Below are 21,031 nucleotides of genomic sequence, written 5' to 3'. Positions count from 1 at the left end.
ACAAAATTTTAAAATTCTGTCCACACTTAATATTGATTTGAATGAGTACTAATAATTAAAACATGACAAGTGAAATGTTAATTTTGGAGGTGGTTGTTCAACCCTCTTCGAACAAACAGACTATTGTGGTTTCTAGAGAGGTTGATAAACGACCCAATTCTCTTTTGTTGTCTGTTTCTGATTCGGTTTCTGTAAGATATAGCCAGCTGGAAGAGGTGCACAACACAGTACCTGTAAATCCAGGCAAGATCTGCACTGCTACAGTTGGTGACCTGGTTATAATACTAGAAGAAGCACAATATAGCTTCTATGCTTCTCACAAGATTCTATAACTAACAGGTCATGTACCCTTGTGTGGTGTTGTCTGTCTAGAGTGTGTCTGACTGCTGAGAGAAGAATTTTACATTAGCCTGCCAAGTCTATAAACTGATATTGCACACATACAGCAGTACTGTAGTCAAGATAGCCTTAGGTACTATCTTCACTGTACACTACTAGGTAGGTACAATGTTATAATGCTATTTGAAACCCTTGTGATGTCATTGTACATGAATGTCACAAATATGTGTAAGTATGACCTGTTGGCATTAGAAGAGCCGAAAACTGCTGTAAATTTACCACACATGTGAAGATAAAAATACAGTACTTAATGTATCGCAAAACATTTATGTAATTGTAGTAGATCAGTAATAGGTTGTCAAACATTCAATCTTTGACAAATGAAATCAGGTTCAGTAAACATTGGATGTTTGCAAAAAAAAAAAATTAGGTATCAGTATATTACAGTAGCTTTGTGAGACAAAGCTAGATGGCATTTGACTGTTAAACGTAAGTCTCTAATCTAGGATTTTAATGTTTGTTGTACACTATGTGAAGAGAAATGGTAGGGTTAACCATGACTAGGGCTGGAGTAGAACACGTGAGTCTCTCCTCAACCCCCTTCCCCTCCCTTCCCCCACCCCAAGGGGTATTATAGGGGGATGTTGCTAAGCCTTCCACTAGCTTAGTCCCTCCCCTTCACTGCTAGAGTGGCCACCAACATGACATGAACATTGAGGGTGGCCACCAGCATGACATTAACATTGAAGGTGGCCACCAGCATGACATTAACATTGAGGGTGGCCACCAGCATGATATTAACATTGAGGGTGGCCACCAGCATGACATTTACATTGAGGGTGGCCACCAGCATGACATTAACATTGAGGGTGGCCACCAGCATGACATTAACATTAAGGGTGACCACCAGCATGACTTTAACATTAAGGGTGGCCACCAGCATGACAATAACATTTGAGGGTGGCCATCAGCATGACATTAACATTGAGGACTCTGAATAGTGATACCAGCGGATTTGTGTAACCAGCTATGAACCATGTTTAATAGCTAGTCAGTTGGGATGTATCGTTAATCAATCATTATTAATGACAGATGTGTCTGTTCAGAAACATATTACATACTGTATGCATGCACATTATCTTAACAAATAATGAGCGTTTTAAAAGTGGCTGCATACATCTTCATTTTCCGACCTGTATAATTTCATTCTGGTATCTTTTCTGTTTCTCATCCACAGATGTAAGTCTAAGAGGTACCCTCCAGTGGAAGAGTTGCCACGAACGAGTGTTATAATTGTCTTTCATAACGAAGCCTGGAGCACACTCCTGCGCAGTGTACATAGTATCATAAACCGGTCCCCGATAGGCCTTTTGGAGGAAATTATCCTAGTAGATGATGCAAGTGAAAGAGGTTTGTTTTTTGCTGCAAATGTTTATTTTGCTGCTTATTAAAACCATTTAATTTAACCTCTCGCTCTAGAATACCCCCGTCTCCTCCAACAGAGGAACTACAGTACTGTTAACATGTTGCGGAACCATACTCTTTAACCTATTAATATATCTATGGTTTTTGCAGCAGCAATCACCATATATGTGACCATTCCCGTTGACTTTCTAACCCTCGGGAATTAACTAAAGCTATTAAACTACACTTCTCAACATTTTCTAGAAATTAATATGCACCTTTTAATAGGGGTGCGATGAATGGTCAAAAAATGGTTACAAAATTCCAATGAATGCGTCTTGCTATCAACACAAACCGATGCCCATACGCTGAGAGCCTTTATTTACCATAAATTACGAAGTACTGATACTGGTAGTTTTATTGAAATGAGATTACAAAATTTAAATTTTTTTGGGGGGCAAAGTTGAATATCAATTTCTGAACCATGAGGTATTATATCAACACATGCATGCTAATTATGAGTCATATTTTTCCTAAATGTAACTGCTAAGTCTGCGTCTCATAGAGAGTACAGTATCCTTAGTAGGATTTGTCAACGAAGTGTTTCGTCATTTTGCAAATTTTACGGCTCAACCTTTTTGGTTCCTTGCTTTAGCAAAAGGAACCTATGCAGTCAGGTTGGCGTGTGTGTGTATGTGTGTGTGTGTGTGTGTATGTGTGTGTGTGTGTCTGTGACACTTGCTTGGGTACGCTCTATCTCAATAAGGGAATGTTGGATTGAGGCCAAACTTGGACTATAGATCCGCCATATGGAGAAGGTGTGCCCTATTGTTTCTGGTGCCCACAAAGGTCACCAAAGGTCAGTTATGGTCCAAAAACCGAAAATATTAAAACTGCAATAACTCCCAGTGCCAATGTGTGACAAGATTGATATTTTGGGACAAGCTGTGAACTGGTTAGGGGAGCATTTTCAAACTTAACGGTCATGTGATCCGAGGTCACCAAAGGTCAATTAATGATAAAAAACTAGTATTTTTGCGATAACTTGAGAACGAAATGTCCGTTAGGGTTGGGAGTTGCTTCAATGCTATCCAATTGTCGACCCGCATCTGGGTGACCCTTGACCTCAATTTGACCTCTGGTGACCTTTACGTGTTTTGGGGGATTTTTACAGTTTTGATGCTATTTTCAGATGTCAAAGGTACCTTCTGATCATAAATGTCAATAGGTTGACCCCGTGTGACCTTTATGTGCGAAGTTATATGGGGTCAAAGTTTTTCGGTCGGAGTTAGGATGGTTGTACAGACTTGTCGTTTTGTTTTTTGGAATCAGGAGATTAAACTACATCTGAAACCAAGGTCAAAAGGTCAAAGGTCACATTAGAAAAAATGTGCTTATTTTGGGAGGAAACGAGCAAAAAAGGAAATGTTTGGTTTTGATGCTAGATTTGGATATCAAAGGTACCTTCCGATCAAAAATGTCAATTGGTTGACACCCGTGTGACCTTCGTGTGCGAAGTTATACAAGGTCAAAGTTAATTTTCAGACATTTAATGCAACAACTCCCAGTTCCAAGGTGTGACATGGTTGATATTTTTGGACAAGTTGCAAATGGTATAGGGAAATATTTTCAAACTTAACTGTCATGTGATCCGAGGTCACCAAAGGTCAATTAATGTTAAAAAACTAGTATTTTGGGGGAGGAAATTGGGCAAAGAAAAAATGTTTGAATTTGTATAGTTTGATGCTCTAATTTAGGTCTCATCAATCAAAAATGTCAATAAGTTGACCCAAGGTGACCTTTGTATGTTAAGTTATATGAGGTCAAAGTTAATTTTCAGACATTTAGTGTAATAACTCCCAGTGCCAAGGTGTGACAAGGTTGATATTTTTGGAGTAGTTGCAAATGGTATAGGGGAATATTTTCAAACTTAACGGTCATGTGATCCGAGGTCACCAAAGGTCAATTAATGATAAAAAACTAGTATTTTTGCGATAACTTGAGAACGAAATGTCCGTTAGGGTTGGGAGTTGCTTCAATGCTATCCAATTGTCGACCCGCATCTGGGTGACCCTTGACCTCAATTTGACCTCTGGTGACCTTTTCGTGTTTTGTGGATTTTTACAGTTTTGATGCTATTTTCAGATGTTAAAGGTACCTTCTGATCATAAATGTCAATAGGTTGACCCCCGTGTGACCTTCGTGTGCGAAGTTATATGAGGTCAAAGTTAATTTTCAGACATTTAATGCAATAACTCCCAGTGCCAAGGTGTGACAAGGTTGATATTTTTGGAGTAGTTGCAAATGGTATAGGGGAATATTTTCAAACTTAACGGTCATGTGATACAAGGTCACCAAAGGTCAATTAATGATAAAAATTAGTATTTTTGCGATAACTTGAGAACAAATTGTCCGTTAGGGTTGGGAGTTGCTTCAATGTAATCCAATTGTCGACCCGCATCTGGGTGACCCTTGACCTCAATTTGACCTCTGGTGACCTTTTCGTGTTTTGTGGATTTTTACAGTTTCAGTGCTATTTTCAGATGTTAAAGGTACCTTCTGATCATAAATGTCAATAGGTTGACCCCCATGTGACCTTCGTGTGCGAAGTTATATGAGGTCAAAGTTAATTTCAGACATTTAATGCAATAACTCCCAGTTCCAAGTTGTGACAAGGTTGATATTTTTGGAGTAGCTGCAAATGGTATAGGGGAATATTTTCAAACTGAAGGGTCATGTGATCCGAGGTCACCAAAGGTCAATTAATGATAAAAAACTAGTATTTTAGCGATAACTTGAGAACAAATTGTCCGTTAGGGTTGGGAGTTGCTTCAATGTAATCCAATTGTCGACCCGCATCTGGGTGACCCTTGACCTCAGTTTGACCTCTGGTGATCTTTTCGTGTTTTGTGGATTTTTACAGTTTCGATGCTATTTTTTGATGTTAAAGGTACCTTCTGATCATAAATGTTAATGGGTTGACCCCCGTCTGACCTTCGTGTGCGAAGTTATATGAGGTCAAAGTTAATTTTCAGACATTTAGTGTAATAACTCCCAGTGCCAAGGTGTTAGACAGTTGATATTTTGAGACAAGTTGCAAATGGTATAGGGGAATATTTTCAAACTTAAGGGTCATGTGATCCGAGGTCACCAAAGGTCAATTAATGATAAAAAACTAGTATTTTAGCGATAACTTGAGAACAAATTGTCCGTTAGGGTTGGGAGTTGCTTCAATGTAATCCAATTGTCGACCCGCATCTGGATGACCCTTGACCTCAATTTGACCTCTGGTGATCTTTTCGTGTTTTGTGGATTTTTACAGTTTCGATGCTATTTTCAGATGGTAAAGTTACCTTCTGATCATAAAAGTCAATGGGTTGACCCCCATGTGACCTTCGTGTGCGAAGTTATATGAGGTCAAAGTTAATTTTCAGACATTTCATGCAATAACTCCCAGTGCCAAGGTGTGACAAGGTGTATTTTTTTGGACAAGTTGCAAATGGTATAGGGGAATATTTTCAAACTTAACGGTCGTGTGGTCCAACGTCACCAAAGGTCAGCTAATGTTAAAAAAGTAGTATTTTGGGGGGAGAAAATGGGCAAAGAAAAAATGTTTGAATTTTTACAGTCATGCTGTATTTAGGTCTCACCGATCAAAAATGTCAATTGGTTGACCTTCGGGTGACCTTTGTGTGTGAAGTTATGTATACAAGTTCAAAGTTAATTTTTTTTAATTTAATGCAATTAAATCTCAATGCCAAGGTGTTACATGGTTGATATTTTGGGACAAGTTGTGAACGGGGTGGTGGAACATTTTGAAACTTAAAGGTAATGTCATCTGAGGTCACCAATGTTATCATATCTGTTGACACGCTTGTAGGTCTCTTATATTTCTTACATTTTCGACGCCATGTTTAGATCTCAAAAGTGCCTTTTGATCCAAAATCCGATCACATTTTGTGATCACAAAAGTGTTGGCTATAGTGTTGGTTACTTTATGGGAACATGTAGGACCACAATTACTTGGACTATTTGAGCCCAATCTTGCTTGATAATATTATGTGTATTGTCATATACCCCAAGCAAGGAACCACAGTGCCCTTGGGCTCTTGTTTTGTTTCCTCCACAGATTTTCTCGGTGAAAAACTAGTAAATTATGTGAAACAACTCTCAGTACCAGTCCACGTAGAGAGAATGGGGGAACGGAGTGGCCTAATACGAGCCAGGCTGAGAGGGGCATCAGTGGCCAAAGGGGAGGTCTTGACCTTCTTAGATGCTCATATAGAATGTACTGAGGGGTGGCTGGAACCACTCCTAACAAGAATTAAAGATGATAGGTATTTTACTGATATTTTACACTTTTTTTTTCTTTTTATATAATTTCATAGTTTTAAGTGAAGCAACTATAGGCAATTTATTCTGCAACTAAAAAAATATATAAAAAGAAGCTGCTCTCTGTGGTTCAGATCATAAATGCACAAAGTTCTCATGAAATTGATGAATAGAGGTGTAATTCATTAATTACTCATTGCATAAGATATTAGTGTGCATTAATTATAACATGTCATCTCTGGCTCAGTGTAGAGTAGATAGCAAGGAAAAGAATGGCACGGTTTCATGAAAAGAGCTTACGTTGATACATTAAAGATATTTTGTGCGGCCCTATTAGGGGAGGGGGAGTGGGCATGGCTGGAGAATTACTACCTTTCAGACTGTCCTTTCATTGAAAAGCATATCAAAAAAAAAATTAATTTACTATAATTATCAATAACTGCATGCTGTTCAATAAAAAATCCTGGAACAGTGTGGGTCATTAGCCTGGCTAGATAAGATTCCTATGAAAGAAATAGTGAAGTAAACGTCAAATATTGACTGCTTTGAACGTACTCTTGTGTGTGATCAATAATTCTATCGTCTGGATTTCGAGTTGTGCCTTTGTTGGTTGCCAGTGAACATTGGAAAGACATTACTCTAATACCCTGGTATTCAGACCCAATTTTTTTTTGGCTTGGTGACTGCAATTTTAACCTTGGAAAGGTCAGCTTGAAACAAGATTTTTCAACAAATATCGGCAATGTGTTTTTTTTTTCCTCTCAAATTTTTGCTGACCCCAAAAAGGGTTGACACCCCAAGTTAGAATACCCAGGCTGTAATATGCTGATAGCCACGATAAGCATGTAGCTATTTGTAGGAATTAAAAGAGTGCATTTATACTTTACCTCAGCAGTACTTTGTTGTATACTTTGATGTAATTACTTAATAAATGTCACAGCATGACGAAACAAATGTGCATGCTCCAAATGTTCACAGTGTTTAATATAGATGAACAATTTGAAAATAGACAGAAGTATGAGATATTATGTTTCTGTTATATGCGGTAACATTTGCAAAACGTCAAAGAGGACCATCGTTTCTCCCTTCACTTTGAAATCATTTTTGTTTTAAAAAAAAACAGGAAAAATGTTGTGTGTCCCATCATCGATGTAATCAGCGATGACAACTTTGCTTTCCACACCGGGTCGGACATGACATACGGCGGTTTCAACTGGAAGCTGCAGTTCCGCTGGTATCCCGTACCCCAACGAGAGGTCGATAGGAGAGGCGGGGACAGAACCATCCCACTCAAGTGAGAAGATGAAATGTTAAAATCTCAGTAAATTCTTGTATTAATTGCAAGGATAGATATCCAATGCTAAACACTCTAGATTTTTGTGGTAGAGCAGCATTTTATGTTGTGTTAACCTGCTGTAGATTCTTGTCATGAAAAGTCACCCAAAGATAGCTTGGTGGGCACAAGACAAATTATTCAGTTTCGCAGGGGAAGACACTCTACCTCCCCATACATCAGGACTGTCATCACTCTTAGCACTCAATCATAAAAATGCATTCTCAAGTGAATTTTCCAGGCAATAGTTAAATCTGGTATTGCATAGGCACTCTAAAAAGGAACAAATAGTTTACATAAATTATAGAGCAATTTTGTAGTAGTTTCTGTACTGAGAATCCTTCCTGAAAACAATATGATTATTATTATGATTTCTTTTCTCTGTTTTTTATCTCCAGAACGCCAACAATGGCTGGCGGTCTGTTTTCTATGTCTAAAAGTTATTTCGACGAGCTTGGCAGTTACGATGCGGGAATGGATGTTTGGGGCGCTGAAAATATAGAAATATCGTTTAGGGTAAGTTAAATGATCAAGGCATTGCATGCAACAGGGCTCTTCTTATAAGCTTCTTGTGTAATCTTTTTTGTTGTCGAGTTTATTGGGTTTTTTATTCTTGTAGTGAAAACTAAAACTCACTATCACAAATTCAAGACAGTGAAAAATTATACGACCACCCAAATCTTTTTTTGGTTTTCTTATTTCAACAGATATGGATGTGCGGTGGGACTCTAGAAATTGTTACCTGCTCTCACGTGGGACATGTTTTCAGAAAGTCTACACCGTACACATTCCCCGGTGGAACCGGGCGAATCATTAACAGAAACAATCAGCGGGTAGCCGAAGTTTGGATGGATGACTATAAAAAATTTTACTACAAAATAAATCCAGGTTTGTCAAAGTTTCTTCTTTTATTTATTTTCTCTTTTTTTAGTTATTTTTTACCAATATTGTCTATTGTCATTTTAAAATATAGCTGGCAGGCCTCACAATTTAGATTGTATGTACTTTGCTGAAATTTGATGGTTTGTGATATTTGCATGAATTTGTGTCTCGTCTGACTTATAGAAGGGACTTTCATGGCAAGCGCAGTAATAGACGTGTATGAACCCCCATTACTGGTGTTAACTAATGTCGCCGTTCATTTTATGTCACAGGGGTTAGGAACACAGAGTACGGTGACGTAACGCAACGGAAAGAACTCAGGAAAGATCTACAGTGCCATACGTTTGAATGGTACCTGGAAAACGTTTACCCCGAGTCACAGTTTAGACTAGCCTTCGAAAACATCGGAGAAGTAAGTGCCCATTCCGTCATATCTGTTTAGTTTCACATGTTTAAGAGGATTGGGTTTCTTTGTGAAAACTCCCTCCCTCGCCCCCCCCCCCCTTGTCCCACCTCAACCCTCCATTTTCCATTAGTCTACAAATTTGAGTGAGCAAGAGAATTTTAAAAGAAAATAAAATATCTGCTTAGCATCCTTCAAAGTTGATACTATGGTCCAATATTTTTTTCATTTTTTGTCTTGGGCCTGAAAACTTAAGATTGTGTTTATTGGGGTCAACAGGATTTGGAGGGGGTGTGGGGAGGTGGTGGAGAGAAGGGTGAAGGCATGGCCTCACTGCCAATTTCACTTCCTGTGTGTAATGTTTGCTAACTTCACATAATGATGTAACATCCATAACTATATACCTGGGAACACACTGACTCATAGCATGTTCACCTCTTTCGACAGATCCGAAACATAGCAACCAGAAAATGTTTAGATAACATGGGCAGGAAGGAACATGAGAAACTTGGCTTTTACGCTTGCCATGGACAAGGTGGCAACCAGGTAAGTAATTTGTTTGCTCCCCCTGTAGTAGTAACGGAGGAAGATTTGATTAACCACGATTTAAAAATTTGAAAAGTATTTGATTGGACACAGCATCACATTTCTGAACATAAAATAACATTCTGCAGATGTATGAACTATATTGGTCATTGCTGTCATACATGGGCAAAAACAATCTGGTGCTTGGTCTGGGGTACCTAACGTTCAACCAGAACTGGTATTTTATTCATTCTTAAAGCCAAGCTGGCTAGATTACTATAAGTCTCAATTGTAAGCCGCAATAGGAAAATGGAACTTGATCTCTATGCTTCTTGTTTTTAAGATGTAGACAAAATATTTTTCCATACCATCAGAAGCTACATATGCAATTGACAAATTGAAAATATGACAAATTTGCTCAATAACCATCCACAAAGTTCCATAATGATGTCTAAAGTACACTGGTCAGTGCACAATGTAACCCTATATCTATTGGTCAATGTCAGTTATTTAATGTTTCTATGAATATGAATGATTCTCCTTTTTTTGGGGGGGGAGTCGGGATGGTGGAGGATAAACAAGTTTGACAACACCTGGAAAACCTCCTCATTTGTCACAAATTGTATCACGTTACAATTGGTTATGGTCAAACTAGAAGAGCCTGTTCCATTTGGTCGCTCCCAAAGTGGCAAGGCTAACTTATCATATTACCAAGAGCAGTTTGGCAGACTGGATTTGCTAACTTGTTCTTTAATGACCTACTCAATTGTATCATACATAATTTGTTATTTTTAATTATACACAAATTTATCTATCACCTTGAAGATTAGCCTTTCATTCCCACCTGTTTCAGATCTTTGCTTTAACGAAGAACAACGAGATTCAGCACGACGATCTGTGCCTGGACGCCGCACCCCGGGGTGGGGCCGCTGAGGCGATCACGATGTACAAATGTCACGGCAAGCGAGGCAATCAAGAATGGATATTCAAAAAGACGGTAAGGGCTCGAAGTTTACATTTCTGGCTCACGCCAATGAGGCTGGTGGACCCATACAAACTTGTCTGGTAGTTAAGCTTTGTCACACCCTTCCCCTGCCCTCCCTCGCTCCTCTCCCTGCTATTATCCACAAGATGGGGCCAGGGAGAGGTGGAGGGGGGGTCTATTTCTACAAAGAATCTTGCAGGATGTGGTTTAAAATAGCAATGAGAGTTGTGTGAATAATGGCATAAAATTATCTTATATCAGAGGAGTTTCAACTATGCTAAAGCTCACTTGATACTTTAATTTATCAAAATATCTTCATTCCAAACTCATCCAAATCTGTCATTTAATGATTTTACATAAATATGTATGTGAGAATAATGTCAATAACACATCAGTGATAATGTCTTTTTGTGACCAAGAAAACCTTAGGTTCCCATCCTCAGTATATCCACCAGACTTGGAAGTTTGGAATCTCATGGGTTGACTCTTTGTTCTAAACCACTCCTTTTTCCATACCTGTCTTACTAATCAGCCAGTAGTAATATGACATGGCAAAGTTTTCTTTTTATGTTCCTATAAACTATCATATTTATTTATTCCTTTACTTTATATGTGTTTTTGCAGGAAAAGACTATCATACACGCTCCCTCAGGGTTTTGTTTAGACGTCCCCCCTCAAGGAAAAGACGCACCCGTGGTCACCAGGTGCAGCGGTCACTCATCGCAACAATGGGAACTGGTCGAGAAGGACATGATGTAACAAACACCACCGGTATTCTAATCCGTAATTCCCTCCATAATCGCCAGGTTCAATACCAGCCTGCGGATACTACGACGGTCGGTCGCGGCGTATTGTCCGACGCTGGTAAAACGACATGCAAAGCGACGAATCTGTGACTACCAATCGTAATTCATTTAAGACAAAGGCCCATCAGCTTCTACCACTCAGATTTCTACTCTGGAAAAGCGAAGAGAATCACGAGTACTCTCGTTCTCCAGAGATTCCAGTCGACGGAAACGAAGAAAATGTCGACGTTGCGTAAAGTCGTCATATTCTCGGTCAGCCTCCAATTTCAGTGCTTACCACCGAGTAAATTCATCATCGTCTTTTGCCATTATCAAAAGGTGCGACGAATCGCAGTTTGTAATCGCAAGTTCCTCCCCAAAATTTTGGGAGTTTGGAATAGAAGATGCTGTGAAGGCTGGCAGACGATGTATTGCCTACAGCCAACAAAGAAATTTACAAATACCTTACCGGTCAGGATACCTTCGGGATTGAGTAATCTACTCCGGCTATTTTGGTGGCTGCTGGAGTAATCTTGGGGGTTTTGAGCACTATAGTGTATTCACAAGAATTATGTGGCAATTTAATGAACTGTTCTAGATGAGGGAATTCCGGCAGATTTCTATAAAGAATGTAAGAGGATGAGATGGAGAAAAAAAAAGACCTTTAAATTTTCTCATAAACCAGTAGACAATTCACTGTACATTAAAATTGCAGATGTTATATTTTAGGAAATTTTCATCCTTTTTTTCCAGCAGTTTTTTAAACAACACAACTTTGGGTAATATAATCAAACTAGGGAATTGATACTGTACCTGCAAACTAGTTGCTTCGTATTTTTGACGTTGATAAGTTGACATGATTCCTCTTACACAGGATAAATCAATGACTGTTACACTGAATCTTCCATTGCAATTAAACTACAAACGTCTTTGTCATTCACATAAATTATGATGCCAAAGTTAGATGGGAATCTTAAGTTTCAGTGGGTCAGAGCATTGGCAGAGCAGTGGTAGAGCATTGGTATTGCAGTTTGTATCTTAGATGTATTTGTGGTGGGGGGTGGGGAGGTTGGGTCCACTGATAATGGAGTGCAGTCCCTGTTATCAACAACCCATCGGTGATCTGCCACAAATCTTAGCTCGTTTGTCCTTGGGGCTCTGTTTTTTTGTGTTCTGAAATCTTAACCGAGTCATTTTGTTCTGTTTACATATATCTGAGGGTATAAACAATGTATCGTTAAAAAGGTATTTTTTATTTGTCATATTGCTGATGCATTCTTTAGAAAGGACAACTCCTACTTCAGTGGAAATCAGCATTTCCGTGACCTTATTTCTGGTTGGAATGTGACAGATCATTTGTAAAAGTCATCTCCTCGGAGCTTGTCCAAACTTTTGTCTTCATTCTGTTTCACATAATGTCAAAGGTTGTTCAACAACCTGTTTTGTCCAGTTTGGTTGTAAGCAACCTGTTTTGTCCAGTTTGGTTGTTTTATGTTTGATCTCTGTGTGCCTTTTAGAAGAAGCAGAAGAATCACATCTGTGTGGTCTTCTTCAAGTATTTGCGAACAAGTTAATTTGGGTCATTTTTGCTTTTTGTGTTATGTGTTTGTGGGAAGGGGGGATTGGAAAGATGGGTGAGTTTGATTAGTATTATTTAGTATATTACCTGTCCCATTTCATTAGTGCAACAAAACCTTTGACTTTTATTTATTCACTATATACACTGAAACAAAACCAACGAATTAGCACCAAAATATTAAATATGTCTTTGAGGAGAAAAACAAACGAAAAGGAAAAAAAAAACTTCCTTGATTTTTGTTTCTGTCTTTTAGAGCTGTAACAATTAGAAGGAATAACAAAGTAATTAAACCTGATAAATTATATTTTCATAATTAGTATGATTTTCTCTTCTTTTCAACATCAATGTATTTTTGAGGAAAAAAAAACAAGGAATTGTAGTTGTATTCACATGGAAGATGGATTGCTATTACTAATGGAGAACTGAAGGGGGTTGTGACCCCCCCCTCACCCTAACTCCGTAAGTTTGTAATTTGCTTATTTATAGGAATATGTATTTGAGGTTGATTGATTGGGGTTTTAATTGATTAATTTATCAGTCATGATTATGAAGGTGGGGCACAAGCCTTTCTTTCTTGACAAGTGAAATTAATTTGCGTCCTATCCCGTATGCTCACCGAGACTCATTTCCATGTGAGGCGGCTACTAATGTCACAGAATTAAGCCCTTATTCCAGCAATGACAATAGTTGGATAGCTTAAGTGTCATTCAGAAATATTTACTCATATTGTCATCTTTTTGTTCTTTGCCATCTTACTCTACGAAGCTTTAGCTTAGCAAAATATTGTGCAGATATTTCATACCTAGAGCTAGGTTGCTCTTTTCATTTACCTGTGTTATTTTTTTTATTTTTTTTTTATGATTTCACACATTTTTAAGCAGTATCAAAATTGCCGGAAAGTTTACCAGAAACTGCGCTCAAATGTGGTTGACTCTTGTTAGTTAGAGGGACCTACTGTAAGTGATTAAAATTCTGCAGTGAAGCCTGCAGGAGGGCAGTTGCTTATCTGCTGCAGGAGAGCTACTCGATTTTGGTTTCTCTTATGGAAAATGAAAACCAATTGCAATCTTTCAGCCGCATATTTACTTCTGAAATTGCTTTAACCAAGATTTGATAGCTTTAACCAAGATTTGATAGAAGTCAACAGACCACGCAAACACGGTGCTCTTTTACACGGTTGATAGTACTTAAAAGTTGGGATTGATGTGAGGAGTATTTGCTATATACTTTCATTTCTTTACACAGGACCATCAAAAAGGTAAATTATTAGACATATTTTTGTCACTGATGGATGCTGAAGTATGGAAAAGTTTTGAACTGATTTATCCAACTTGATGTTCCATAAAATAAAGATATATAGCTAGTTAAGGTGTATTTGTCCAAAAAGGACAAAACTGGTCATTCTGTGGATTTTTTTCTGGTTGAGTCGACTTACTTTAATTTTATAATTCTGTCATACCAAATCTCACATTAATTATATATGAATATACATAAGTACATGCATATACATAAGTACATGCATTAACATAAGTACCTAGAGAGAAAAAATATTGGATCTGCAGCAAGTCGTAAGTGTTACTTTGTATATTTATTGGTAAAAAAAAAAAATCATTTTTTTTCTTTGGAGAAGCTGTGGGATTTCATGTAGAGAACAAACAAAAATTGAGGTTTTCATGTTAAAAAGAAATTGCTATTTTCTGTATTTGTATATAATAAATGCCGAGAATCAAGATTATACTGGAAGCCTTGATATCATTGGTGTTTGTATGAATAAAAGTTAAAGCCCACAATAAGCCCTGTGTGTTATATCTGCATTAATGCTGTTATCGGATTTATCATACAGAGGTCCACTTGGCCCAACTTGTTTTGAACTGCGGGACCATTGTTCGATTTCAAAATGTCAAAGGAGGTGTACATTAGATTATAACCTACTTTGCATATAGTAATCGGGACACTTTTGGATTAACTATCAGCTCATGGTACTCTTAAAGTCAATGATAACACTGTTGGTGAAATTGTAGCGAATTAATCCATAACGACCAATCTTTCCCAAATGTATCAAGTTCTTCTTTCATATTCACAAATTATTATGATTTTTTAATTGAAGTTGGCATTAAATGTTGACCATGACTGGAGAAACAAGGACGGTACTGTAGTATCAAAAATTATCCCAGTAACTGTGTTAGGAATTATTTTTCAAAGTTAAATGGTTAAAATATTTGCAATACAATTCATTTTTTCGATTGTTGAAATAAATTTCTTTTCTACAACTGCACTGCTGTGGCATATTTTTGTCTTGCATTTGTTAACTTTTATTTATTTACTTTTTTTTTGAGAGTGTGGAAGAGTTTGGGGCAGGCTAGTTGGAGGAGCAAGCTTGGATTTTAAATCAAATCACTATGTTTTTGGATAAGTACATATGTCACTTTCCTAAAGTTCCAAGTGATAGTTACAGCTTTTTGTCTCCTAGTTCCACATGCTACAGGTTCAGGCGCGTATCCAGGGGGGGGGGGGCGTTGGGGGCACGCGCCCCCCGGGTAAGAAAAAGAGGAGAGAAAAAAAAGAGAAGAAAAAAGAGGGGAAAAAAGAGGAGGAAGGAATGGAAAAGAAAAAGAAGAAAGAGAGAAAAGGGAGAAAAGGAGGGAGTAAAAGAAAAACGCCGATACACCGGGAAGAGAACGAGGAACAGTGACATCACAGCGCTGATCCCTATTATATACACATGGCCGGGTAGCCAGTGACGGTTCGAGGATTTCGGAAGGGGCGTGCGCCTCACCCTACCCTTATACCAACAACTCCACTTTGGACGTTTCCATTTTTCCTCTCTCACTAATGTATCTATATATATACTATATATTGTCTATCATAACGCGTGTGTGTGTATGGACGCCTAAAACAATTGTGCTATGAAACCAACTGTGGCAGGTCTCGACTGAGTCGTCGGGGAATATGACGCATTTTGGGAAGGGGCGACCGCCCCCCCTCCCCCCAGCATATGATTTTATGATATCGCTAGTAATTTCAAAATAGAAAATGCTTAGATGAAACTTACAAGGCATGGGAACTGTCATTTCCAGCGATCTGGAGGCATTTTTGGCCAAAATTTTCTTGTACGCTTCGCGCCAACCCATGGTCCTGGGTAGTGCCATTTCCAGCGATCTGGGAGGCATTTTCGGCCAAAATTTTCTTGTACGCTTCGCGCCAACTCGTGGTGGCGCTACGCTTAGATAGTTTGCCTACAGGCTTCGTCCCTCCCTTGGCGCGCCTGTTCAAATTTGTAAAGCAAACAGCAGATATCACATCATATCAGTGAGCATGAAAATGGTGTAGTCATAGGAACCCAATTTGAGTTTGGGGGCTGTAAACGACTTGCCCGAAAAATATCACCTAAACTTTTCACGCGCTCCGCGCGCGTTCAACATGTTAATGTCAATGTCATATAAGCAACCATCGGTTATTACATCGCATGCCATCGTGTACCGTACGGTCCGTGGAAATTGCGCAGTAGACCGCGGGATGCTAATGTAAACAACGAAATGTCTTATGTAGATGGAGAAAAAGCATGGTGGTCCAATTATGTCAAATTCTCTTTTACATTAGTAATGGCGAATTAGTCGGCCAAGCTTAGAACTTTATTTTAATTATCAAGGAGGTATTTCTTAAACTATTCATTTCCTTTAACTACATCATTGCAATTTATTTTTCTTTCAGTAGGAGCCCCCCCGCCTCCTACGCCTATGTGTGTAGTGTTCGGTTTCGGAAATATCTCGTATTTTTTCATTTCCTTCAACCAAGTTTTATAATAGCCGTTATAAGAGGGGTTAATATTTGTACACCAAATAAATTAACTGTGATTGAATTTTCGAAAATTTCCTTACCAACATTCTTCATCATACTTCCCTCTACTCGTGTAGTTCTGACCGGTCTGTTAGGGGTTGAAGGAGGTTTTTCTATATTGGTAGTCCATAGATGACATTTTTTGTAACATTATGGGTATGTTTTGAAGTGAGTTTATTCACGGCAAATGTGAAGTTTCAAATTCTGAACAAATAATGGGCTGAAAACCTTGAAAAGTGGGGAGTGGCGGAGCGTCCATACAGTCAGGGGGCGGATGCCCCCCCCCCCGACGGACTCAAATGGACTGCTGGCGCCCTTTTCACCTCTTTACCACTTTTTACTTATTCGCGATTATTGCCTTTTTATTGCGCTCTCATCTACCTATTGACATTTGTCACATTTTGTTGGTAAAATTTGGCGATTACACCTATTTATTCTTCGTTTATCTGCAAATTAGCCAGGACCGGAAAGGGTCATTTCCGGCGATCTAGGGAGTATCTTTATTCAAAAGATTTCTGTGCGCTATGCGCCAACCTGTGGTGGCACTCCACTTAGACAGTGTCGAAAGCGCCCCTACAGACCATTCTCGCCCCTCCTGACCGATACCCCTAGCTCTGCCACTGCTGTCGGGTATTGTGGGCCGTGACGTATAGAATCACCTACAAAAGCAATGATCCACAGGAGATGCGATGAGGTAGAACATGATGTGTGACTGGTGAAAATCCTCAAAAGGTTATGGATGGAAAAAAAAAAACTATTGGGAAATACTTGGTTCTCATGCAAAAGTGTACAACTGGTTGGTCATTTTCAAGCCTGAGAAGTGCCATTTCCGGTGATCTGGGGGGTATAAAAACCAGAAATTTTCTTGTACGCTGCGCGCCAACCGATGGTGGCGCTCCACTTAGATAGTCATTCGCGCCCCCCGGTTTAGAAAATCCTGGATACACCCCTGAGATTGGTATCTCCCTGTTCACATTGTTACATATTGCTGTCTCCTGGTTTCAAGTGTTACAGCATGGTGTCTCCTTATTCCATGTGTGACAGTTTGGTGTCTCCTAATATGTGTGTATGCCATCTCCTAGTTTCACATGTTACAGCATGGTGTCTCCTTACTCCACGTGTTACAGCATTGTGTCTCCTAATTAGTTGTGTTACCCTTAATATCTCCTAGTTCCATGTGCTGCAGAATGCCATCTCCTAGTTTCATATGTTTTTACAGCATGGTGTCTCCTTATTCCACGTGTTATAGCATGGTGTCTCCTAATAACTTGATTTACCATTGGTATCTCCGTTCTCTTTCATACATATTACTGTCACTAGTTTCACATGTTACAGACTGCCATCTCCTAGTTTCACATGTTACAGCATGGGTTCTCCTTATTCCATGTGTGACAGTTTGGTGTCCATTAATTGTGCGTGTTACATCTTAGTGTTTCCTTGTTCATGTCTGGGCAGAGGGTGGGAATCGGGGGGCCTCTGCTTAACCCACCTTCATCTCTCAGAAAGCTTGCAAGACAAACGAATGGTTCTTTAAAAGCATGACTTAATTTATTAACTGCAATTAAAGGTGACTATCTCATCATATATGTTATCTATACTAGGTATAAAGTTATCACCTTACACATTCAAACTTTTACATATTTAAGAACATCAAAATTAAATTTAAAGTTAGCATGATCATGAAGACATGATAAAAGGGAAAAAAACAACTATATAACTTGCATTTAATAATATACTGTGCCTTATAAATAAATTACCTGGCTGTCATGGCTTCCACCTGACAGACCTTACCATCTTCTATCTTTGAAAATGATCTATCAAATTCTTGCAAAGACCTCTACTAGTAACATGTTCAGAAATTTGTTAGTTAAACCATCAAAACACAGACGAGAATTAATGAACAATTAACAAAAACTTGATTGAAAATCGGTGCCAAAGTTTCTGATTGTAACCAATCAAGTTTTTAAACTTTCTAATTACCTTCTACAAACTTTTATCGTAAAAACAGAGCCCTTGAAGAAGATGTAGCATGGAGAGTTGATTTACCGCTCGCATTTTCAGAACTACCTAAATACAGCTTAGATTTGCTTAACTTGCTCACAAAAATATCCTTTTCTAATTTTAAAAAGAAAAAAACGGAGAGAATCTTATGACAAAACATCACAGTATCCTATCTACCTGAAATATATTTGGCTAAAGCACCACAATTTACCCGTAAAAAACAACCGTTCTGTGTTTTGCTTGTACGCAATACTTCTTTGTCTAACAGGGTCATTTCATCATGTTAGTAAAACAGCATAGTGACATCGTACAGTTCAACAGACTGAAGCCTCCAGCATTTACACTTACAAGGTTATTATAGACCACATCAAAAGTAAATGTTTCACACTATTCAGTAATTTGTTGAACATATTACATAAAGTTCATCATAACATTTTTCTTTAGACAGACCGTAATGTTTGGTAACTCTCACTTATACCCAACCATCGTTTTAATCTTCTTACCCAACACTTCTTTTCATTAATTAATTTTTGTAATTAATTAATTATTAATCGTTTAATTAATTAATTATTAATCTATGAGTAGATAACATCGGCAAAAGAACAGACTGTAATTTTTTTTTAAGAAACAATATCATCAGGCTTGTAAGGCCAATACAAATAAGTCTACAGAGCTGTTAAGGTGACATTGCGGTACGGAGGTAAACATCTCATATCATATTACTAACGTTTATCTTGATATATCAACATCTAAATGTTCACATATTTAGATGTTACTACATTGTATTTGCACGTGTCGATATTATAACTGTTAAACATTGAAATCTTGACATTTGTAAATATCTCAATATTTTAATGCTAAGACATTCGATATTAAAGATTTGTTTCTATATTTCCAAATATCAGATATTTTAAGACCTTGTCCCTGGAAATGGGATTTCTTAAAGATTGACATTTTTTAAATACTGTGATATTGAATGCAAATTATGTGTGCGAACAATGTTAAACATATTTTGATATAAGGAGCTCACATCTGATTTTATTTTCAATACAATTGTCTCAGATACTAAAATATTAAGATCTTCTGTCTGAATATGCCAATTTTTTTTCTTTTTAATTTCATCATATTCTTATAACTTCTCCCATTATCTAGCCACAAACATTTAAGATACTTAACACAGTACCTCAAAATTGCCATAAAAGCTCTGCAAAAGTCTGTAATTGTTATACTTTCTTTGCTGTTGACATTATCATTATTATGAAGGGTGTGCATATCATAGTCTTTACCATACTAACTTTGCCCAGTTTGGTGTTCTGGTTTATAGAGAGCATATATTAACTTATTGACATACTCTGCAGGACATAAAAAATATGCAATTTGATCAAACGAACTGGCATCTGCCTATGTCCTCTGTTACTATTAATAGTATCAATCCCATCATGCAGTTGGCGAATCCTCTGCACTTCAAAAATAGTTTACTCAGACTATTTAAGTCAGAAATGGCCGAAGATTTGACTGCCTAAACTTTCTTTAATAGCCGGGCAGCTATAAAGTTTCAGACGTTGCTCCTCCAAACATCACCAAGAAAGAAAGAACGCAAGGCTATTTTGGCACTTTTAGAAATCCTCTGACATTTAAATTAGAAGATAAAACATGAAGCGTAAATTGCACACATTTTTTTTTTTTTATCTTTTACTTCAAATATCACAGCATGCAGTGTAACTTCTCAAGTTCTAAATATTCAAAGAAAAGTTAATTATTTCAACTCATTAGATGTTGATTGCTAAAAGTATCTCTGCAAGAAAACATTGCAAAACTTGGTTAGTAGAAATCTGCCATTTAGTTCAATCCAAACAAAGATTGAACCTCGAAAAAACCTGAACGTAACGATCGAACGTGGTGAGGCGACCCGGTGGACTCTCAAAGATGTGTATGATCTGACAATGGGCAACTGTCACAATCACCTCACCAAACCTTACGAATAGCAGAGAGTGGGTGCCGAATAACTGAAGGTAAATCACCAATTACCTTTACTACCCTAGCGAAGGTCAGAAGGACCACCGAAATAGTCTTGAAAACTTTCAGAATTAATTTTAATATATATGCCCAAATCAGAGGTAGCACTGAGTTTCCGAGAGTTCACCACACATCTCAAACTAGTAAAAGGCAGAGATAACTTTGATAAAGCAAAAAACCAAAGAAGCAAACCAACACAAAGCAAGGAACCTCTGCGAACTGAACACACGATCTCTCCTCCTTCATCTCGATCCTCCACGGCGGTTGCCGTGGTAACCTACCTCTCTCTCTGCCTCTCCCCGACATCGAGTAGAAACTCTCATCAGAGTCCATTCGCTTCTACTCGTGTCCGCCGAGGTGCCACTCCCATCCCTTACAGAAATGCTTCAATTTGACGGATTGCCACAATTTCTCTAAAAGATCGAACCTCTCTTGACATAGATACAGAGGCTTTCCCCTTCTGTAAAAAATAAGAAAAATAAAAGAAAAAGACACATGTATATTAGAAGCATGTTCGTCTTCTCTTGTCAATGTTTATCCAAGACTGTTGTCAAACGCATACCGTAGACAGACAAAATATACCGATTGTGCTATAAAGAAATTTAACAAA

The 21,031-nt window shown here is 38.1% G+C and overlaps 2 protein-coding genes across 3 annotated transcripts in view; one reads left to right on the top strand and one right to left on the bottom strand.

Annotated features, from left to right (window-relative positions):
- Window positions 1–14,842, top strand: part of LOC139959056 (polypeptide N-acetylgalactosaminyltransferase 13-like) — a 32,180-nt gene extending 17,338 nt beyond the window's left edge. For both annotated transcript variants that reach the window (XM_071956598.1, XM_071956597.1), the window contains 9 exons: window positions 1,577–1,749; window positions 5,873–6,080; window positions 7,199–7,369; window positions 7,807–7,924; window positions 8,116–8,296; window positions 8,563–8,702; window positions 9,141–9,239; window positions 10,072–10,215; window positions 10,828–14,842. In XM_071956598.1, coding sequence (XP_071812699.1) covers window positions 1,577–1,749; window positions 5,873–6,080; window positions 7,199–7,369; window positions 7,807–7,924; window positions 8,116–8,296; window positions 8,563–8,702; window positions 9,141–9,239; window positions 10,072–10,215; window positions 10,828–10,962 — 1,369 coding nt within the window. In that variant the 3' untranslated portion in view covers window positions 10,963–14,842. The remainder of the gene's footprint in view (window positions 1–1,576; window positions 1,750–5,872; window positions 6,081–7,198; window positions 7,370–7,806; window positions 7,925–8,115; window positions 8,297–8,562; window positions 8,703–9,140; window positions 9,240–10,071; window positions 10,216–10,827) is intronic.
- A 3,088-nt stretch (window positions 14,843–17,930) lies between these two features.
- LOC139959055 (E3 ubiquitin-protein ligase ubr3-like) overlaps window positions 17,931–21,031 on the bottom strand; it is a 37,934-nt gene continuing 34,833 nt past the window's right edge. Inside the window, exon 39 of the mRNA XM_071956596.1 lies at window positions 17,931–20,881. Within this exon, the coding sequence (XP_071812697.1) occupies window positions 20,761–20,881 (121 nt within the window). The 3' untranslated portion in view covers window positions 17,931–20,760. The remainder of the gene's footprint in view (window positions 20,882–21,031) is intronic.

Source organism: Apostichopus japonicus, chromosome 18 (genome assembly GCF_037975245.1).
Source record: "Apostichopus japonicus isolate 1M-3 chromosome 18, ASM3797524v1, whole genome shotgun sequence".
In the NCBI taxonomy this organism is placed as follows: Eukaryota; Metazoa; Echinodermata; class Holothuroidea; order Aspidochirotida; family Stichopodidae; genus Apostichopus; species Apostichopus japonicus.
Note: the sequence above shows the minus strand (reverse complement) of the source record. Positions and strands in the feature narration are given on the sequence as shown.